The sequence below is a fragment of the Rhagoletis pomonella genome, unplaced genomic scaffold (genome assembly GCF_013731165.1).
Source record: "Rhagoletis pomonella isolate Grant_MI unplaced genomic scaffold, Rhpom_1.0 Rhpom_scaffold_00007, whole genome shotgun sequence".
Lineage (NCBI taxonomy): Eukaryota > Metazoa > Arthropoda > Insecta > Diptera > Tephritidae > Rhagoletis > Rhagoletis pomonella.
The window spans coordinates 51848416-51867696 of NW_023458561.1; the positions used below are offsets into that span (position 1 = coordinate 51848416).

The 19281-nt window shown below is 33.5% G+C and overlaps 2 protein-coding genes across 3 annotated transcripts in view; both read right to left on the bottom strand.

Annotated features, from left to right (window-relative positions):
* The window catches only part of LOC118743033, a 191159-nt gene extending 177490 nt beyond the window's left edge, over window positions 1–13669 (bottom strand). For both annotated transcript variants that reach the window (XM_036475504.1, XM_036475503.1), the window contains exon 1: window positions 13646–13669. The gene's annotated coding sequence lies outside the window, so the exon portion shown is untranslated. The remainder of the gene's footprint in view (window positions 1–13645) is intronic.
* LOC118743040 (probable salivary secreted peptide) lies at window positions 8773–9548 on the bottom strand. The gene is made up of 2 exons (XM_036475515.1): window positions 9289–9548; window positions 8773–9199 (listed from the first exon to the last, which is right to left on the bottom strand). Exons 1-2 carry the CDS (start codon window positions 9475–9477, stop codon window positions 9023–9025), a joined length of 366 nt encoding a protein of 121 aa, XP_036331408.1. The 5' UTR covers window positions 9478–9548; the 3' UTR covers window positions 8773–9022.
* Window positions 13670–19281: the final 5612 nt, after the last annotated feature.

The window sequence follows — 19281 nt, forward strand, 5'->3', positions numbered from 1 at the left end:
TCAACAATGATTTGATAATATTAACCACAATTTTGTTTACATTAACCAAACTTTTGGTTGGCGATTCTCTCGTTTGAGTAAGTTTAAGTTTTGCACTTCACAGATGCTTTTTCATAAGTCGGAGATACAAAACAAAGATTTTTCTTATCATTCTAACATGTTGACTCTGACGGGATTAGCAAATAACAGCAAGCATCTCTACACACTCAGCTACAGCCTCTTTATAAATTTGTCTTCAACTGTTCAAGCTGAATCAATTTTTGTGTATCGTACTGCTGGAAACAATTAACAGCAAGCACCTCTGCACGTTCAGCCTCTGCCATATATACGAATCAGAATTCTCAAATGTTAAACTTGAATCACATTTCTTACAATTATTGACCATGAAAAAATCAAACCATAACTTGGTTGAATTAACCATTGTGCTTTTGGCTCAGTGTATGGCCAAGTACAATACGGTGTATGAGTATCATTATTTCCTGCTCCTATAAAAATTTATTGCACATTTTCATTTGACCATTCAAAATTTGTTTATTTATCAATAGCTTCTCATCGTTAGTAGCTTCCTTGGCAAAAGGACAGGTTTTAATACAAATGAGAAAAAATTATAAAAGGTTTGCTATTTTTTTAATTTCTTCCTTGTATTGTTAAAGTTTGATTTTTTCATGAAAGGGAAAATATCTTGCGAAAATTACCTGATCTGAAAAAACGGCATACGTATTCATAATCTGCGACCCAGTATAAAGTTTTCGTGTTTCGGTGGATTTTTTTTTTGTGTCAAATCAAAGCGCGAGATTTATCCTGGAGTGATATTAAATAGGGAATTTCGCGAAACAAAAATATTCAACACAGTGCCTGAGGAGGCTAACCACAATGTGTGTATCAAATTTAGTCGAGATCGGTCAAGTAGTTTTTGAGATACGCATATATGAAATAAGTGGGCGGTGTTACGCCCATTTTTCTAAAATTTAATGAAAGACAAATTTTGTGCTAACCGTGGTATATATCAAATTTTAGTAAATATTGATGAATTCCTTAGTTACCTTGCTAAAAAAATCTGGAAGTCCGGAACATACACACATATAAATTCAAGGCCGTATTTTCGCTTGAGTTGCTTAGCTTCGACAATTTTGATGCAATTACATTAAGGTATCAATTTATTGTAAAATAAATATTCTTTTGGGTTTGAACTTGGCAACTTTCATAGACATTTTTGAAATTAGCGATGGTTAGAGTAATTGGATCTAAACCAAATTAGTATGGGACCACCTCCGAGTTACCTCCTTTCCTCAAAAAAAAAAAGAATTATTGAAATCGGTCAACGTGGTCCAAAGTTATGCGGTAACATATATAACAAAAAATAATTAAAAAATATTCCGACGAATTGATAACCTTCTACCTTTTATAGCTCACTTTGATGTTTAAAAAAAAATTTGCTTACTTATTGGTTATTATATTTTCATGGCCTTGCTTTTACAGCTAATCTTATTCCACTTTTCTCACTCCACTAAAGGCTTAAATTCCATGTAAAATAAAAATTAGCAAACGGAATGACCTCCAAAATATCTGATTATAAACATAAAAGCGAACCTAATGGAACTGGAAATATGTTTGCAAATGCATATGCATGCATATTTTATGTGAAATTTATGATTAAACGTTTAATTTTGTTTATTTTCATGATTTATTTAGTTCCAAGCTCGAGTGTATAATTTCACATTAAAAATGATAATACGTAAATTTCAAGTGTACACGCACGCACAAGATACATATATATAAATATGTACGTACATACATATATGTATGCATATATGTAAATTTGGCATTGGAACATTTTTTGTTTTCCTTCTGAATGAAAATATTCTCGATTCTGATAAAATATTTTCTAAGCAACACACTGCTGCATACTTACTTACATACGAATATTTATATCATGCGATAGAGCGTAGAAATTGAAATTTAAGTTGAAGCTATGAACACCCAAAACTTCCTATTATTTAATAAGCAAATTCACTTTAAGAAATCCCTTGACACAGAAAATCACCAATGCCATATCGAATGGCCGAAATAGTGAATTCATTGAAGGCCAAGTAAGCAAGTTCTGAAAACACTTTGATCCTAGTAGAAACGAAACTTTTATCTGGACTTCTCCACGGTCAGCCATTGTTAGACATTACGATAAAGCATACCAAGTAGTTTGGGGAACCTATGGTCATTATTTTAATATAATATTATAATATTCTCTGAAACGCCGACTACTTTTCCTGCAGGATAACATTGTACAGTGATATTTGGGTTGAACTGTAGTACCCCGAGATGTGTAAATCCACCGCTTGTACCTTTTACCCGAAGGAAGGCATTCTGGCAAGTAAGGGAGTGGTTGTGCCTTTTCACTTTTCTTCAGAGTCGAAGCTCGATTATCAATGATAGCGTAGCTCTTGCTTCATTTTCTCAGAAGGACCATGTTGAAATTTCTGGAAAGGTTGGTTGTGTTACGCATTCTTTAGTGAGCTGATGGAGTCGGCACTGGGCTGTATTTTCAAATGGGCAACCAAAATGGAGCAAGGAGTTAACCCTTGTTAAAACAAATTTGTCTTGTTCATAAGAAAAACAAAAATTAGCCCTGAAACAGTATCCTTATAGCAACATCACAAATTTGTAGGATCATTTTCTCGAAATTTGTATCCCGTAAAATTTGTTAAAAAAAAATCGTTAAATTTTAGTATAACAACGTGCAATCTTAAGTCGCCATTATTTTTTGGCAATTTTTTTGTTTACGGTGTTACTCAATTTTTTCATACAATGTAAATATTTTCGACCATTTTTTTGAAAAATATGCAAATGAGTAGCACTTTCCACTCGCACTTTTATTATACTCAATTTTAGTGAGTTACGAAACTGCAAACTAAATTTTTTTCTAAAGATTCTAATTAAAAAGTTTGAAGAATAAATTTTTATTTTTTTCTTGCACAAAGTTGGAAATTTGGTATTGTATGGTTTTTGTTAGGAAAAGAGCTTTACTTTCATCAAATAAATAATAAACATTAAATAAGCTAAGGAAAAGTAGCCAAAACTAACTAAAATGTCGAGTCTTAATTTTTATTTTGGTCACTGTATATATTTCTCGATTCGAATCACAGGCATTCAAATTAGAAAATAATAACTGTTTATGGAGGAAATTACGATCATATATATACCAAAATCACTTAAAACTCATTCATAGGCATGTCATTTAATGAGCTGTTAAGGCGCCGAAACTAGAGTCCGACCAATTAATCGGCCGATTCCGAGGCTAGTATCGGGCAAAAGAATCGCCATGGGCCGTGTTTGGCCGATTCTTGAATGAGGTAATGTTATTTAGTTATTTGATGATGATGATACGGGACAAATACAGGACATTAAAAGAAATACAGAACATTTGGCGTTCCTTATTAAATAAATAAATTACCAGGACAATGGGTCAAAAAAGAGGACTTTCCCGTATAATACAGGACGGATGGTCACCGTATACATACTACAAGGTTGCTTTTTCTTCAGGACATTTGTTCAAATAAAATTGAAGTAAAACAGTATTCTATATTTGCGTTCCAGTCTTAACATATCGGAAAATTGCAGTTTAATATTTCAAAATTTGTCTTTTCTACCGAATATTACATTATTGAATACTCTGCAGAACTGCATAGTGAAAAGGTAAAATTATAAGCGCTGCAATTTAAATACACCAAGCTTTTAATCTGCATACAGGAACTGTGCGTATTTCCTACCTTTGCTTATGAAAAATAATCCCAAACATTTTTGGGCAACATCATAAGTACAACTAGCCTATTGTCATAGGTGAATGAAAACAAAAATGTCAAACAAAGCTTTTAACAAGTACAAAAGTGAAAAAATAAATGGCCGGCAAGGCAGCCAAAAAAATGAAAATAAATTTTTTTCCAAACTGTACTTACAGCGCTTGAAATCCACAGCCAAGCTCCTTGAGGGCATACTCACGCTTACGCAAAATAAAATTAAATGAACCTAGCCAAACTATAGAGTAGCCATTTGTTTAGAGATTAGAGCCAGTAAAAAGTAGCTACCGTAAAAAAGTTACCCTCGCCGCAGCATTGTTCCTTGACTATTGGCTGCTGAAGTCGCATTAACTGCGTTGTTGGTCTAACACTGAAACATTTGTTGATTGCCCTGCGGCGACAGAGGCAGAGTGTCGCTTGCATGTATGTGTGCGTTAAGCCCACCTGACCGTTATAATATAAGCCAAAGCTCCATTTTGGTGCCACTAAATGGCACCCCTGATAATTCGTTTCGAGTACGCAGTTATTATTTTTAGCTCTTGCTTTAACATTGGCGTCTACATTTATTTAACTTTCAGTTTTATCGTGGCGAATCTATGTATGTATGTAGCTACGTACATTAGACCATATCACCTTAAAAGCAAACAAAAAAAGTACGCCGTACACCTCTCATTTCCTTAGAAACCGCCCTTCACTCACAAATATTTTGTGGTAGGAGCCTTCCTTGATAACGAGGTGACTTTTAATAATGTCCTGCCGGAGATAATCGTGAATAGGGGCATCCCGCAGGGAGGTATCCTCTCACCCTTACTCTGGGCCGTACTGCTGAACGATCTACTAGAGGAGCTGTCGGGTAATTGTCTAAGAAAACGATGTTGGACGCGCTTTATGAACTGACCAACCAGCATCTTAATATGGCCAAAAGTGGCCTCGCCGTCAACTCCGGTAAGGCAGAGCTGGTCTTATTTACTAGAAAATATAAATTTCCTGACGCTGTTCCCTCAGTTGAAGGTCAGAGCTTACAACTGTCTGACAAGGTCAAGTACTTGGGCTTGGTCCTTGACAAGAAGTTGTCGTGGAGGCCAAACATCGAAAAAGGACAGGGAAGGGATCAGTGGCCATTGGAAAGAGATGGAATATTTCACCCAAAGTTGTCTATTGGCTCTACGAAACCGTAGCCAAGTTTAGTAGGTTTTATGGCGCCCTAGTTTGGTGTAACTCACTTGTAAAGGCTATACTAGTTAAGCAGCTGGAGGACGTAAACGAGCTGCGTTAGTGGGGTACTGAGGATAACTCGCACTTTGGCACTTACCGTAATGCTGAACGCAGTGTATGTCAAGCAGGCAGGCAAAACTGCCGCGGCGCGAATAGTTCTCTCTAAAGTTCTAGGGGCCTTCGATTTCATCCCTGATCGCACGGATATCCCTGTTGCTATTCACAGATTACTGGGTCACCGAAATGGCTCATAGCAGCTTCTTCTCTGCCTACCTTCGCCCAAGGGTGGTTTGAGCCTGGCGTCCAGAGGTTTGCATCAGAATTAAGTTCAGGCTTCCGGACTGCTGCAGTGTATTTCAGGCGAAAGTGGCTGCCATATAGAAAGCGGTGGAGTCCCTGCTCAGGTATGCGATGACAGTCAGGGAGGTGAGCATTTATTCTGATAGCCAAGCCGTCATCAGAGCCTTTAGTGCGTTGCAGGTGGGCTCTAGTTTGGTTAAGGAATGTCTGCTCTCTCACTCAGTCGCGTCAGAATGCTTATGTATTACGCTCATCCGGGTCATAGTGGCATAGCAGGGAACTGTGTGGCTGACGAATTGGCTAGGAAAGATACTCTTGCGCTGTTGATCACTTGTGATATACTCTCGGATAGATAGTACATGCTCCATTGCAAGGTCCCTCTGGCCGAGGGAGGCGGTAGAGAGCGCCCCTCACACTCAAAAAGCCACAGCTGTCATATTTGTTGGGGGTTTTACCACGTCAGTGACCAATCGGTATTCAAGTCGCCTTGCCAAAATACTTTGAATGTGTACGCCAACCTTTTTTTCTGGTACGGTCTAATGTGCATAGGTGGACACATCTGAGTTACAGCGAATTATATTTACGCTTCTGGTCTGGGTTTCGGTTATGTAATATTTTTTTTTTTTTGTATATGAGTAGACTTTAAACCCACCCAGGTTTGTATTTTTGGCTGCAATTTTTTGTATGCAAATTAATCTGTTTGCTTTACCAATATTCACTGGCTCTTTGGCAATCACAAGTGCTTGCTTGTACAAATGTTGGCTAATGCCGCGCATAGGCGCCATAATTTATTTCGCTTTACTGTAATGCCACTACAACCATTGAAATCTCTTAATTATGATTTAAGTGACCTTAGCTTGCAACAAAGACCTTAAAATTACTTGAAATAAATCAAAACATTTTTGAAATTTCCAGCGACGCTCTGGCCGAGGGAGCTTGTTTGTGGTACGCTAACAGAAAACAAAATTAATTACTTTTTATGTTGGGCAAGCAAATTTTTAGTATGTTTAATTGTAAGCGTTTTTTCATGCTAGAGTTTGTCTTTTGTTATATGGCAATTGAGTAGGGTATATGCAAAAACTTCATAAATTTCATAAAGCAAATTTTTCTGTACATGCAGCAGTGCATAGTGTACATTTAGGCGCTTAGTGTTAGTAGTCGCGCCTGAAAAATTCATGAGAAATATTAAAATACTTCAAAGATGTACAGTAAAACGCTTTGATAGTGAAAGCTTCATAAAAAAATATCAGCTCAAAGGCGAGGGGTACATAAGGAAAAGTCTTTCATGATATAAAAAACTGAGTGTGATCCCCACACAAGGAAAAAGTAAAAACTCATAGAGAAAAATCCAGAGAGGAAGAAGTTTGCAGAATACTTTCTTATAAAGTTTAGCTTTATTTTTTCTTTCAGGAGCTTTATTATTATTCAGCTTTTTTATAATAAGCTGCTAAGCTCGCTTATGATAATTTGAAAAATTATCTTAGGCTTAATGCAAATCTCAACCTCAGTCCCAATTCTTTAGATTATCTTTATCTTTATATTTATGAAAATTTTTAGTATCGTTTTAAGACTTATGATGATATAGAGCCAATGATGAAAATAACGTTGAGCACATATCTTCAGCCGTTCGATGTCAGGCATCTCAACTTCCACTAGGCTTGCTTGTCAAGAGAACCAACCAAATATTGATGCACAAAATCAAGGAATACGAACCAGAGAACCGAGTCTAATGGAATTGAAACTAGATTCCTAAAGTCTCGAAAAATGGTTCGAGACGAACCGAAACTCGATTCCAAAAGAACGGAAAACCAAACCCAAAAACGGGTTGCGGGAGAACCCAAACTAGTTTCCAAAATAAGTGCAAGAGCTAAAAAAAAACACACTTCAAAAGATTCGGCACTAAAGATGACATGGCACTATGGACAACATACATAAAAAAAAATGTATTTGCTAAATTAGAATACTTACGTATCAGAATATCGTTGAATTATTTTAATATCTACTTATTGCAAAATTTTATACAGACAAGACTAAAAAGTGGAAAATAAATAAAATAAAAAATTTTGTAATACATATACCAGGCTTTTAAAAAGTTTTTTATTTTATTTTATTGTTTCTTTGAATTTAATTTATTTTTTTAATTATTATGAATTTATTCAATTTTCTTCCTCATTTCTGACGCTTTCAAAACCACGTCAGCTGCGATTTGAATACGTTAAAAAAGCAGCGCCAACATTACTTTGTTTTAATTGAAACCTTAACGTGGAAAATGCATACTAAATTAAATTTCATGTACTTTATTTTTATAACATTTTTGTCACACAAATATCAACTAAGGAATGGGGATATACAGTTCATCTAAAGTAGTGTTTGCATTGGTCAACTTTAAACCTCGTAAATATACTTGATTTTGTAAGGAAAATCGAGGTTTACGCGGATACGAGGCATTTACGCGTTTCTGTGAATACCCATAATATATTTATTTATTTTCTTAAGTTAACTTTATAATAAAAATATAAAAAAAATTAAAGTTTCTTAAAAATATTTTAATACTTTTGTTTAGCTTATTTTTATAGTGCCTATTATTGTTATCTTTTTTTAGAATCGAAACCAACCTAAATTCCCGGTTCTGCTTAGAACTGTACTCGACAAAAACGTCTCTGTATTTTTTTAATATATATACTTTAGGACGGGTCAACTTTTTATTTATTTATTTTTTTTTTTTACTATGCGCCTATAGCATAGAGGGATTCTTCGTGTAATTCTAAGCAAATTGGCCGAAGAAATCATGGGTCTAAAATCAATTTGGAGTTTGACGAATCTGTAAATTTTCAATGTTGCGGCCCCTGGCGGAAGTTTTAAGACAAATATGAGTGCTGAAATGCATTCCTTATACCAAAAAATCTCTTACAGCATGTTTGTATACAAAATTTAAGTCATTCTTTACGACACTAAGCCAAAACTCTAAACTGATTGTTGATCCAAATTTGTTTAGACTTACACGCAGAATCCTTCAGTGCTATACGCACATAGTGGAAAAAGACTCCCATACAAATTGAGCCGCTCTAATATATATTCATACATCTCAAATGTGGACAACGAAGTCAGAAGTGCTGATGAACGCAATGGAAGGACCAACTTCAGAAGGACATGGCAGAACTAAACATGAATAACTGGCCTTACTTTCCAAAAGGCAGAAACAAATGACAAAGTATTTTATGAATCGATCGAAAGTAAAAACGAGTTTTTTGTCAAATTATAAGCAAAAATTTAATAAACTCCAGTTATATCTCACCTTGTTTAGCAATTATTTATAAACATCTCAGTGGTTAAAAGTAATACAGTAAAATAAGGTTTGATGAGAAGTTAATTATCTAAATAAAATTCTAGGCTTCTAGTAATAACAGTTTTTTTATATTAATTTTTAGAACAAATTAACTCTCTCTTTGTTTTTAGTTAAGGGGTGACTATTTTGCTCACCACCACTATTTAATAAATACACAACACATCCAATACTAAGTATTTTTATTTAAGAATAATACTTTTCTTCAAAACTAATTTACTCCAAGTCTATATATACGTAAAGCATAGAAAACAAACTAAATAATTAACATTTGAGTCCACAGTCTGCTCACTTCCTCTGTTAATTCACGAATATGAAATTTATTTTAACAACTGTTTGTTTAGTTTACCTAAGAACAAGCGTTAAAAAAAAATTAAATGCCATAAACGTCAATAACGAAATTATAGCCACGCCACCATTGGCTAGTGAAATGTATCTCCACATGATCAAAGCCAGGACCACCATTAGTCAGGGTCGCATAGCCACCATTGCCATTTATATATTGATCCTTAACCATCACATAGGTAATTTTAGCCGGCCTTGGTACACCCTAAAAGAAAGCCGAAGGTGAAATAAAAACAAAAAAAAAATTAGTTTCACAACACTCTGCAACAAAACACGTATTTTTAATTAACACACCTTCTGTTCGTAGATAAAGTCACCCCTTTTCTTTTGCATTATAGCCGATTTAGCAAAGGCGACTTTGCGTATCAAATGTTGATCGCCTGGTATACGCGTACCCAATATGAGGTCATGACTTAGTGTAGAATTAGCAGCTACAACGGCGAATAATGCAATAAACGCGATAAATGCACAAAACAATTTCATTTTCTTGCTCTAAGAGTTTTTGTTTTTGTTTTTGATGTTCTGCGATTTTTACTTAAATATTCTCGTACTGCACGTTGATTCTGCGGCTTTAAATTGCAAACTGATGGCAAAAATTTAATTTTGCACTATTTTGGCTGGAGAATTGGATGTGAAAACTACTGTTGGTTATTGTTGATAAATATATGTATGTATGTGTATGTAAACACGACTAAATTCTAGGTAATTCTTATCGCGAAGGCGAAACAGTTGTTTAAATAAATGTTATATTTGTGCGTCAGCAGAGGAACTGAGTGACAAAAGTTTAAGGCAGTCTGTATATAGATTAAAATGTTAATAGGAATCTTTAATTTTTATTATTCTTTTAAGTATCTTTTATAGTTTAAGCAAATACAAATATGCACACGCTACCGATTGTTTCATCGGTGGATTTCGCTTTATCAAGATGAATAATATACGTTTACGTTTTTTTATAAAAATGTGTGTTTCTTATACTACAACAAAACCATACAACTCAAAGTTTAAAGCCTTGTACAAGATTTATTTAAACTTTTTAATCAGAACTTTTAGAAAAACTTCGCACAATATTGTGAAAGTTTAAGGCGGCTATGAATTGGAGTTGTGTTTTCAGAATATTTTGTAGGAAGAAAATGCTTGATAGTTTCAATATAAGGACATTTTAAAAATTAAGGCCGTCGATATTAGAATTTTTTCTACAAATTCTGAATAAAAATTTAAAATTTTGATGACCATTTTTTTTTTGTAATTTGGCAATTTTTTATAAATCTTGTACGCGCTTCGAAACCATGAGTTGCATGGATTTCTTTGTGGTATACACCATATTTTTATTAAAAAAAAAAATTATTAAAAATAAATAGTCAAAACTTATAAAAATGTACGGTCCCTAATTATGTGGTCGAAGCTGTATATTTTACAAATATAACTCAGTGACTCACTCCATTTAAATGCTCCGAGTGTTTTAAATTACATCACCTTTAAGAGTATATCAAAAGTTAATCTGGATAGGAATTAAGCTGGTTGATATACACACATACGTATGTGTTCTATGTATTTACATAATTAAGCTATATTTAAATTTTAGTCTAAATTTGTCATACGCCAGTTCATGAGTGGATAGAAAAAATATGTATGTGTTTGATTTAAGAAATAAGACTGATGAAAGACGTTTTACAAACTGTTCAACCCTGAAATAAAATTTGATTGGCTGGAAAAAGAAAAATCATGCAAACCACACCAATCTTTTGACAAACCTAGGCAGGCGCTATAATAAAATTTTATGAACTGAAAGATTCTAGAAAAGGCCAACAGCAACTTCGCTTCGTGCCCTCTAAAACCACAACACGTTGGTTGAACCCTCGAGTTGGGAACTCACAGAAGGCAAGTCAGGGAGTAATTTAAGCTAGTGAAGTTAACGGAAGCCACAGAATGTTGGGAGGAGTACTCAATATTTACAAAAAAAGAAGTAGGAAAATCATCAGAGACTGCAAGGGTAAAGAATGTTCGATCTAAGGACAATACCGCACAAGAAAGCATTAGGTCGAGAATGGGACTGTAACCAAAGCTGCGAACAACCTCTCGAGACGTTGCTTAACGCACACTTCCCGACAGGACAGAAACGGAAAACGAATGGTCCGATCTGACTGTGAAAGGTTTAGTAACACCGAAAAAAATTTAATGGGCACTACACACCTTCTGTGAATTCAAATCACTAAGCATTGATGTATTTTCCCCCAGCCTTGCTTCAAAAAGCTGGAAACAAAATTCTCGAATGCCTGTGTGAGCTAACTATTCGCTGGCTGAATCAAACACATATTTAGTTTATTCAGCAAACTAAAGAGCTATACAGGCATTATTTCCGACGTACGACAATAAAGCAAATAAGTTCCAAAATTTGCAGCTCAAAATTTCAGTTGGTTGCGTCTGTACGGTATTTGAAGATTTAGGAATGATCATTGTTTTTAAGTAAAAAAAAGTGAAACCTCACAATAAATATGAACTGGTTTGAATTCTTTCACTTATAATGATAATCATCCCTAGTTTGGTGACTTGCTGAAGATTTTAAAACCGAGTCGAAATTTCTTAAGAATGCGAATTGGTGACTGATGTGCAGATCCGCCTTAAATTATGGAGAGAATACTATCCGGAACCATTTCCCGAAATTCTTACATCAATAACGTGGCTTGAAACTAACAAAGCTATCAGAGCTGATGGTCTGCCCGCTAAGCTATTTAAATATGCCGGCAAGAAGCTGGTAAAGGGCATGCAGCTTGGAGATGGGATTAGCCTTCTGAGCAAAGTTATTTGGTATTTAGGTTATATTTTGATAAAAAAAAGGTTACTGATGCGAGACTGAGTGACCTTATAGTTATCTAGAAAATTTATTAAACTTTCAATCAATTGCTTCAATTCCGCGATGACTGAATTTATAATCCATGCGAAACTACTACTGATATGTAAGATGACTGAGCAATACCATTAGCTCCGTCTGAATTAGGAATGACCTCTCAGAACCGTTTCATACCAAACAAAGTAACTCGCTTTAGCCAACAAGTGCTACTTTGGACTGAGTAGACCATTAAACAGTAAAATCTTTTCACGACGAACGAAAATCACACTTGCACAAGAAAAGGCCCTTGTACGTTTGTGACAGCGAGTACCGGAGACGACGAATCAATGAGTTTTAAATATAATATATTATCATATTATGAGCTTTACAATGAACTTGGACAAAGTGCAGTTAATTAACCTACAGCAGCTACGTGTTTAGGCCTTGTCGTACAAAGGAACTAGGCTTCAAAGTTTAGCCAACCTGCAGCTTTTAGAAGGGGGGCACATGCAAAAATCGAACGGCCCTAGAAAAAAATACTAATCGATTCAGAAACATGTCCTGAAAATATTCAAAAAGCATCATCGAGCGTGAACGGGATATTATTTTATTTAATGAAAGACTAAAAACAATTAATAAAAAATATAAATCTGCATATGTCAGTGGACTTGATTTTTCTAATTGGCGCCAGTTAGTAATAATAAAAGCGGCTGGCGTTGTAAGATACCTACACGATCTCCTTAGCGGTTATACATACACTGCGGGCAAAAAGTATTGACACAGCTGATTTTTTACAATATACATATGCAAAAATTTTTATTGTAATACTTTTCCCACAATTTTTTATAAAAATATGAATCATTCCACAACAAAAAACATAAAAATATAATTTCTAAACTTTGTGCAAAACTCGCGAAAATTCAGAAAAATTTCCAACTTTTTAATAAGATTTTTTCGAATTTTTTTGAGTATGCGGATTTGTAGCCCAATCAATTTTGTTGTAATAAAGTGAAGTTTTAAATAGCTACGAATCACTGTTGATTTTGGCACTTTTTTTTCACGCACTCTCATCCATACAGAAAAAAATTTTCGAAAATACTTTATATGGAAGAAATGCAAAACACCTTCAACAAAAAAAAATTCTCAAAAATCAATGCGATTTTTGACTAACTCCAAGCCTACATTTTTTATACTAGAACTTAATGGGCTACAAAACAGCATACTCAAGAAAATTCGAGAAGATCTGTTTAAAAAGTTGTAAATTTTCATGCAAGTTCATTGAATTTTCGCGAGTTTTGCACAAAGTTTAGAAACTATATTTTTGTGTTTTTTGTTTGTAAAATGAACCATATTTTTATCAAAAATTTGCGGTAAAATATTAAAATAGAAATTCGTTCATATATTGTGCAAAATTAGCTGTGCCAATACTATTTTCCTGCAGTGTATGTAGCTTCACTGAAGAACGAGTTAACTTCTAGGCCATAACCAAAATTGATCTGCTTCAATTGATACCCACAGTCTCTATGTTAAGATTTAAGCATTTTACCTACAGAGCATTTGAATTATCTGCCCTTAAATGAGACACTTTAAAATATCGCAACTACCGCGACACGTATCGGGTGCATTTTTACAAAATAATTTTTTATTCAACAACTAACAGCTATCGTATGTCGCCAAAACATAATGTGCCTATTGAAGTGTAGCAAAGTGTATTTTATTAACGAAAATACTGGACATACATAACTACGTATTTGAAAATATTAATTATTTTAAATTTTTTACTTTTTTGACACAATTCGCCTAGATTCACTAATATCTACTCACCGCATTTGATGTTGACACAAATCTGAAAAGTAAAAAATATTTTTTTAAGCAGTTGCTTCATTTGAAAATCGAGTATGTATGAAATTTTTAATAAGAAAATATTCTATAATAAATATTACATACGTATGTTTTACTCCTTGCTTTTTATGAGGCTACGCCTACGTTTAAGTGAAAGTCCACAATTTTTATTATCCCTTTTAGCCGTTCTATTTTAAATGAATTTATTTCACCAATAGCCTCGATAAGTCGCTACTCACCCAAAATTTATTTTTATAGCGACAAAAACAAAAAACAAGAAAGAGTAGGAGCTAACGCGGCCTTTTGTACGTGCTTAAAGCACACACGCACACTCAGTTGTGTATAAAAGGCTGCATAGAAGCTATGTTAAAAGTTAAAGGACCAAATATTCAATACCGGAAAAATGTTGAGGTGCTGCAGGATAATGCTCGCACATATAGCGGTACTCTTATAACGAGTATGTATATATGTATATTCACAAAAAGAGTACTACTACATATGTACATATGAGTATGTATAAAGAAGCATGTACACTTCGCTTTCCATATTCATACAAAATTTGTTCAATATGCCTGTGATAAGTACGTAGTAATATGAAAACTCCCATACAGCATATAAACGGAATATGAAAAGGATATTTAACGTTAATATGTGATTGCGGGTGTGTGTGTGTGTGTGTGTGTGTGTGAACTTACCCTGCAGCAAAATTTAGGGACAGTCTGGCAAAGCGCTAGTTCCGCCCCACAAATTTCAGAACTGTCTCTGAACTACTGCAAAAGGGATGCAGAGCTGGACGGTTGAAACTCATATGTTGCTAGTTGCGCTGTCATCAATGTTACTCATCCTGGTCATGTGAAAGCTGACAAGAGACGCTATACTATATTTTTTCGATTTTTTAGTCCCTAAAACTAATAGCAAACTGTTTTCGTTTATTTAATATGTAGTTCTCTACATAGTTTATGCGGCAACTGCTAAAATATTTCCAAAAAAGTCGTTACTGGTATCATTAATGTAATGATTTCGATGAAATTTAGTTTGTAGTCTTTATTTTATTAGAAAAACCTAAATATAAAATATGGAGAAGATTGGATTACTATAACGTTCAAAACTCACAAAAAATGTGGGCCCAGTCATTAAATGTGATAGAATTTTGGGTAATTTTTGTTTCCTGCTTTCCACTCTCAGAAAACAAAGGTTATACAATAAAATGACTTAGGTGTCAATACTCGCTTTTTCCCAATATCTGGTGGGATTTTTTCATTGTTTGAAAAATTCTTTTCGCTAAATTATGCAAAATGAAGCTGAAAATCAAAAATTAAGAAAATCAAAAATTACATATATTTGCAAAGTCGCGCGCAAAGATCAAATTATATATTCGAAACCTACATAAAATTCTCTAAAATATTACTCTAATTTCAAGACCTGACGGACCGGTAACACACACACTTTTTTTTACTAACAATCTTTATAATCTACATTTCAAAGTAAATTTTTTGGTAAGGAAATAGGAAAATACCAAATAAATGATAAATACCTTCACCTGAATATTCCACGACATTTAGATAATTAATTACAATTGAAAAAGAAACACTTTCTGTAATGGGTTCAGCGCCAAATGCAACTAAACTGATTAGTCGGTATCGCGCCCATTCCCGTATTTTTTTGGAAATGTATCGTTCGTGAAGAAGGGGGGTGAGTAAATAATCTAAAATTTGGTACTTATGACTTTTACTATTCCCTCTCTAAGTCAAACCGGTTTTTTTACCAACTGTCACCATGACTTTTTTCTACCTGCCTCCATATATTCGAAACACTGTGCGCCATTTCCTTTTTAAATATTCACAATATATTTAGAGTTAAAATTTGTTTGTTATTATTTTATAAAACAAATCATGATGCTTGAAACAAAATCATATAAACCGTGTTTTAAAACTTTATATAAAACAAAGTTAAATTTAACGATTTTTCATCAAAATTTTTTACTTTGTAATCAGATTTAAAAAAAATAAACATTTTTAAATAAAATATAAAAAATAAAGATTTTTTTATTATAACTATTTCGAGTATTCAAATTTTAGTGTAGTAAAGTGTAATCTTGCATCTTAAACGAAAATATTTAAATTGGAGAATATCTTCAAGAGCGTGCGTAAAAAGTGTTACATTAAATCAGCGCGATTAATTATACTAAAATTTAATGGCTTATAGAGCTGCATACTTATAAACTCTGATTTAAAATATTGAAGTTTTTATAATAGTTTCTAGAATTCTACTAAATTACCAACACAGTTAGAAACGTGAATTTATTTGTTTATGTTATAATACCTATGAGCCATCCTTAATTAAAAAATTTACGAAAAATATTTAGCATGAAAATCATTGTGAATATTTAAAATTCTATATGTTCTTATTAGATGCAGGGGAGTCTATGTATTACATTTCAATACACTTAATACAATTTAACGCTGAGCTATCACAAATAAGCATTCAATATATCACCGTCTTTCTCCTTTTTTTACACGATTTAGTTTAGATTTTTAATTATAAGTATCCCAGAAATACCCATTATACGTAACAAATATAAATTATTTTTACGAATAACAAAAAGAAAAAAAGGAATAATTGACACTTTATGTTCCTAATTTTAAAGCACAGTTTGCCTCAAAAAGTAAATTAGTGCAAATCAAATAGCTCTTTAAACATAAAATGAAGTATATATTTTTTATTTACAAAATTGTATTCGTGCTTATTTAAAGAAAAGGCTCTGTACTATACTTCTAAGAACCAGCTCAAAACTAACCAAATTATTTCTAGTTCGGAGGTAACTCTTTTTGAACTATCTAGGAACTGTTGTTATATGAACTGTCTCAGAGCCATCTAAGCCAGAGTCAGCTCAGAACAAGTTCAAAAGTTCTGCAGAGGGCGACAATTGTCACTTCGTAGGACATCGCCATGTTAAAAAAGACAGTTGAAAGCATTGAGTTGAGATAGATGAAGAACCAGTACCGACCCTTTTCAGGCTAGCTCAGCTCAAGTTCTGAACCAGTTTGATTTGCTGCAGGGTAACAACGACCACTTGAATGTGTATCAATTTGTGCATAGCCTCAAGCGCCATGTACATACATTTGCATCTCTAACACTTACTTATTGTTGGGAAACTTCCTATGAAATTATACTACGTATAGATATGTATTTATATACATAACCATGCGGCATGTATGTAATACGTATGCCCATTTTGCTTTCCTTTGTTATTTAAGCATTTATATAAGGCGCACAAACGCGAAGAGATTTACTTCATTTACAGTGACTTGACCAACTGTTCACGAGTTGATTTTTTTTTTTTATTCATAATGTTAATTTTTTGTTATTTTTCTACAAAAGTCATGTCCAAGCCTTAACAAATGCTTATAAATCACAGTTTCAAACTTTATAAAAAATTTAAGAAAATTCAAAAAATTTTCATCAAAATTTCAACTTTTAATCTGAATCTATATAACAATTTTAGTCAAGTTTCAAACGGTAAAAACACCATACGCAATAAGGCCATATGGTCTTATTTCCATATTGTTTTGGAAATAAAACCATATGACGTTATTTCCAATCCAGAAGTGAAATAAAGTCATATTCAAAATTCTACAAATGAGTAATAAAGTCATAATTGAAATTACAGCCGCTTCAACGAAAAAAATGCATGTTTGGCTACACTATTTGTGGATCACATTTTTAAGATTAATAGACCGTGGACATGTTTCTTTATTATTCAGTTCGGATCCAGAAGAGAATAGTCGTGTAGTTTATCAGGAACAATGATTATAAAGATACAGAAGAAAATGAAATTATAAGGTATCAGTTTATTATTATTGAATTAAATTTTTTCGCAAAACAATTTGAAAAAACTTACCAGGTTTCGCTAGCGCCATTAATTTCATGCAATATTCTATGAATTCCGTGCTAGAGACGAAATGAAAAGAATGCATTCAGATTGCCCGGTCCCATATTATCCGGGAACAATGTTCTAATAAATAAGTGAACAGAAAAATGTATTCCGAATGTTCGAAATGTGAATAAAAAAAACTCTCGTCGTGTGTTAATATTGTTACGGTAATTTTGCAGTTTACGCACACTTGAGAAAATTATTGGTAATCATCAAATTATTAAGTTTAGTCGTTCCTTGATCCATATTGAATAAGCTTGTTTGTTCGATTTTGTTAAGACATATATATATGTATGTATGTATGTACGTATGATACTGAATTACTTATTTGAATTGATAAAAATTATTACTAATAAAATAAAATAAATAATTATTTTATTTCCTGATATATTAGACATTGCAAAATAAATATATGTACTGTTATATGTTTTAATTTTGCGAGTGCATAACTTGGCGCGTGCACATTTACTCACTCCCCCAACTAAAACATGGTCGCTTGTTTGAGTCACTGTGTGTATGTATGTAATGTTAAAGAATAACAGTATTACGTGCTCAGCTACTTGCATTGAAAAGCCGTTGGGGGAAAATTGTTAAAACTACATACACTTATGGGTAAGTATACGAGTATCAGTGTTTTCTTAGTAAAGGGTTGCGATTTACATTGAAATATCGAATAATAAAATATTATTGCACTTGTGCGAGACAATCATAAGCTAGGGGCAAATCTGTTAAAGTTTCGAGATGTAAAAGATTTGTTTACTTGTTTTTATACCCGAGCGCACTTGTGCACAAGGGTATATTAATTTTGTTCACATAACGGTTGTTTGTAACAGCCAAAACGAATCGAGATAGATATAGACAAATGTATACATAAATGATCAGGACGAAAAAAGAAATCGATTAAGCCATGTCTGTCTGTCCGTCCGTCTGTCCGTCTGTCCGTCTGTCCGTGTACACGATAACTCGAGCAAAAATTGAGATATCTCAACGAAATTTGGTATGTAGGTTTCCCTTAATCCAAGGTAGGTTGGTATTGAAAATGGGCGAAATCGGACTTTAACCACGCCCACTTCCCATATAACGGTAATTTCCAGAAATACGAAAACTGCGATATTTTAGTAACTACTGAAGATAATTCACTCAAAATTGATATTTACAATAATTTTTAGACGAAAAATAAGAATATTATAAATTTTTGGAAAATGGGCGTAGCCACGCCCACTTATGGTTACATGTGTATATCTTGGTAACCGCTGCACCAATTTCTTCCAAACTTGGCACAGTTGTTGGCCTTGGTACAGCATAAAAAACCGCCGAAAATTTTTAAAATCGGACAATAACCACGCCCACATCCCATATAACGGTAATTTAGAGAAATACAAAATCTTCGAAAAATCATTAAATATTGAAGCTAATTTATTCAAAGTTGATGCTTGCAACAATTCTTTACCAAGAAATACGTTTATGGTAAAATTTTGGAAAATGGGCGTGGCACCGCCCACTTATGATCACATATAAGTATATCGGTAACCGTTCTACCAATTTGTACCAAACTCGGTATGGTTATTGTACTTGCCACGTGTAAGCAAAACGTTGAAAATTATTGAAATCGGACTAAAATAACGGCCGATTCTCATATAACGGTAAATTTAAGAAATGCTTGAAACTTCAATATTTCGAAATT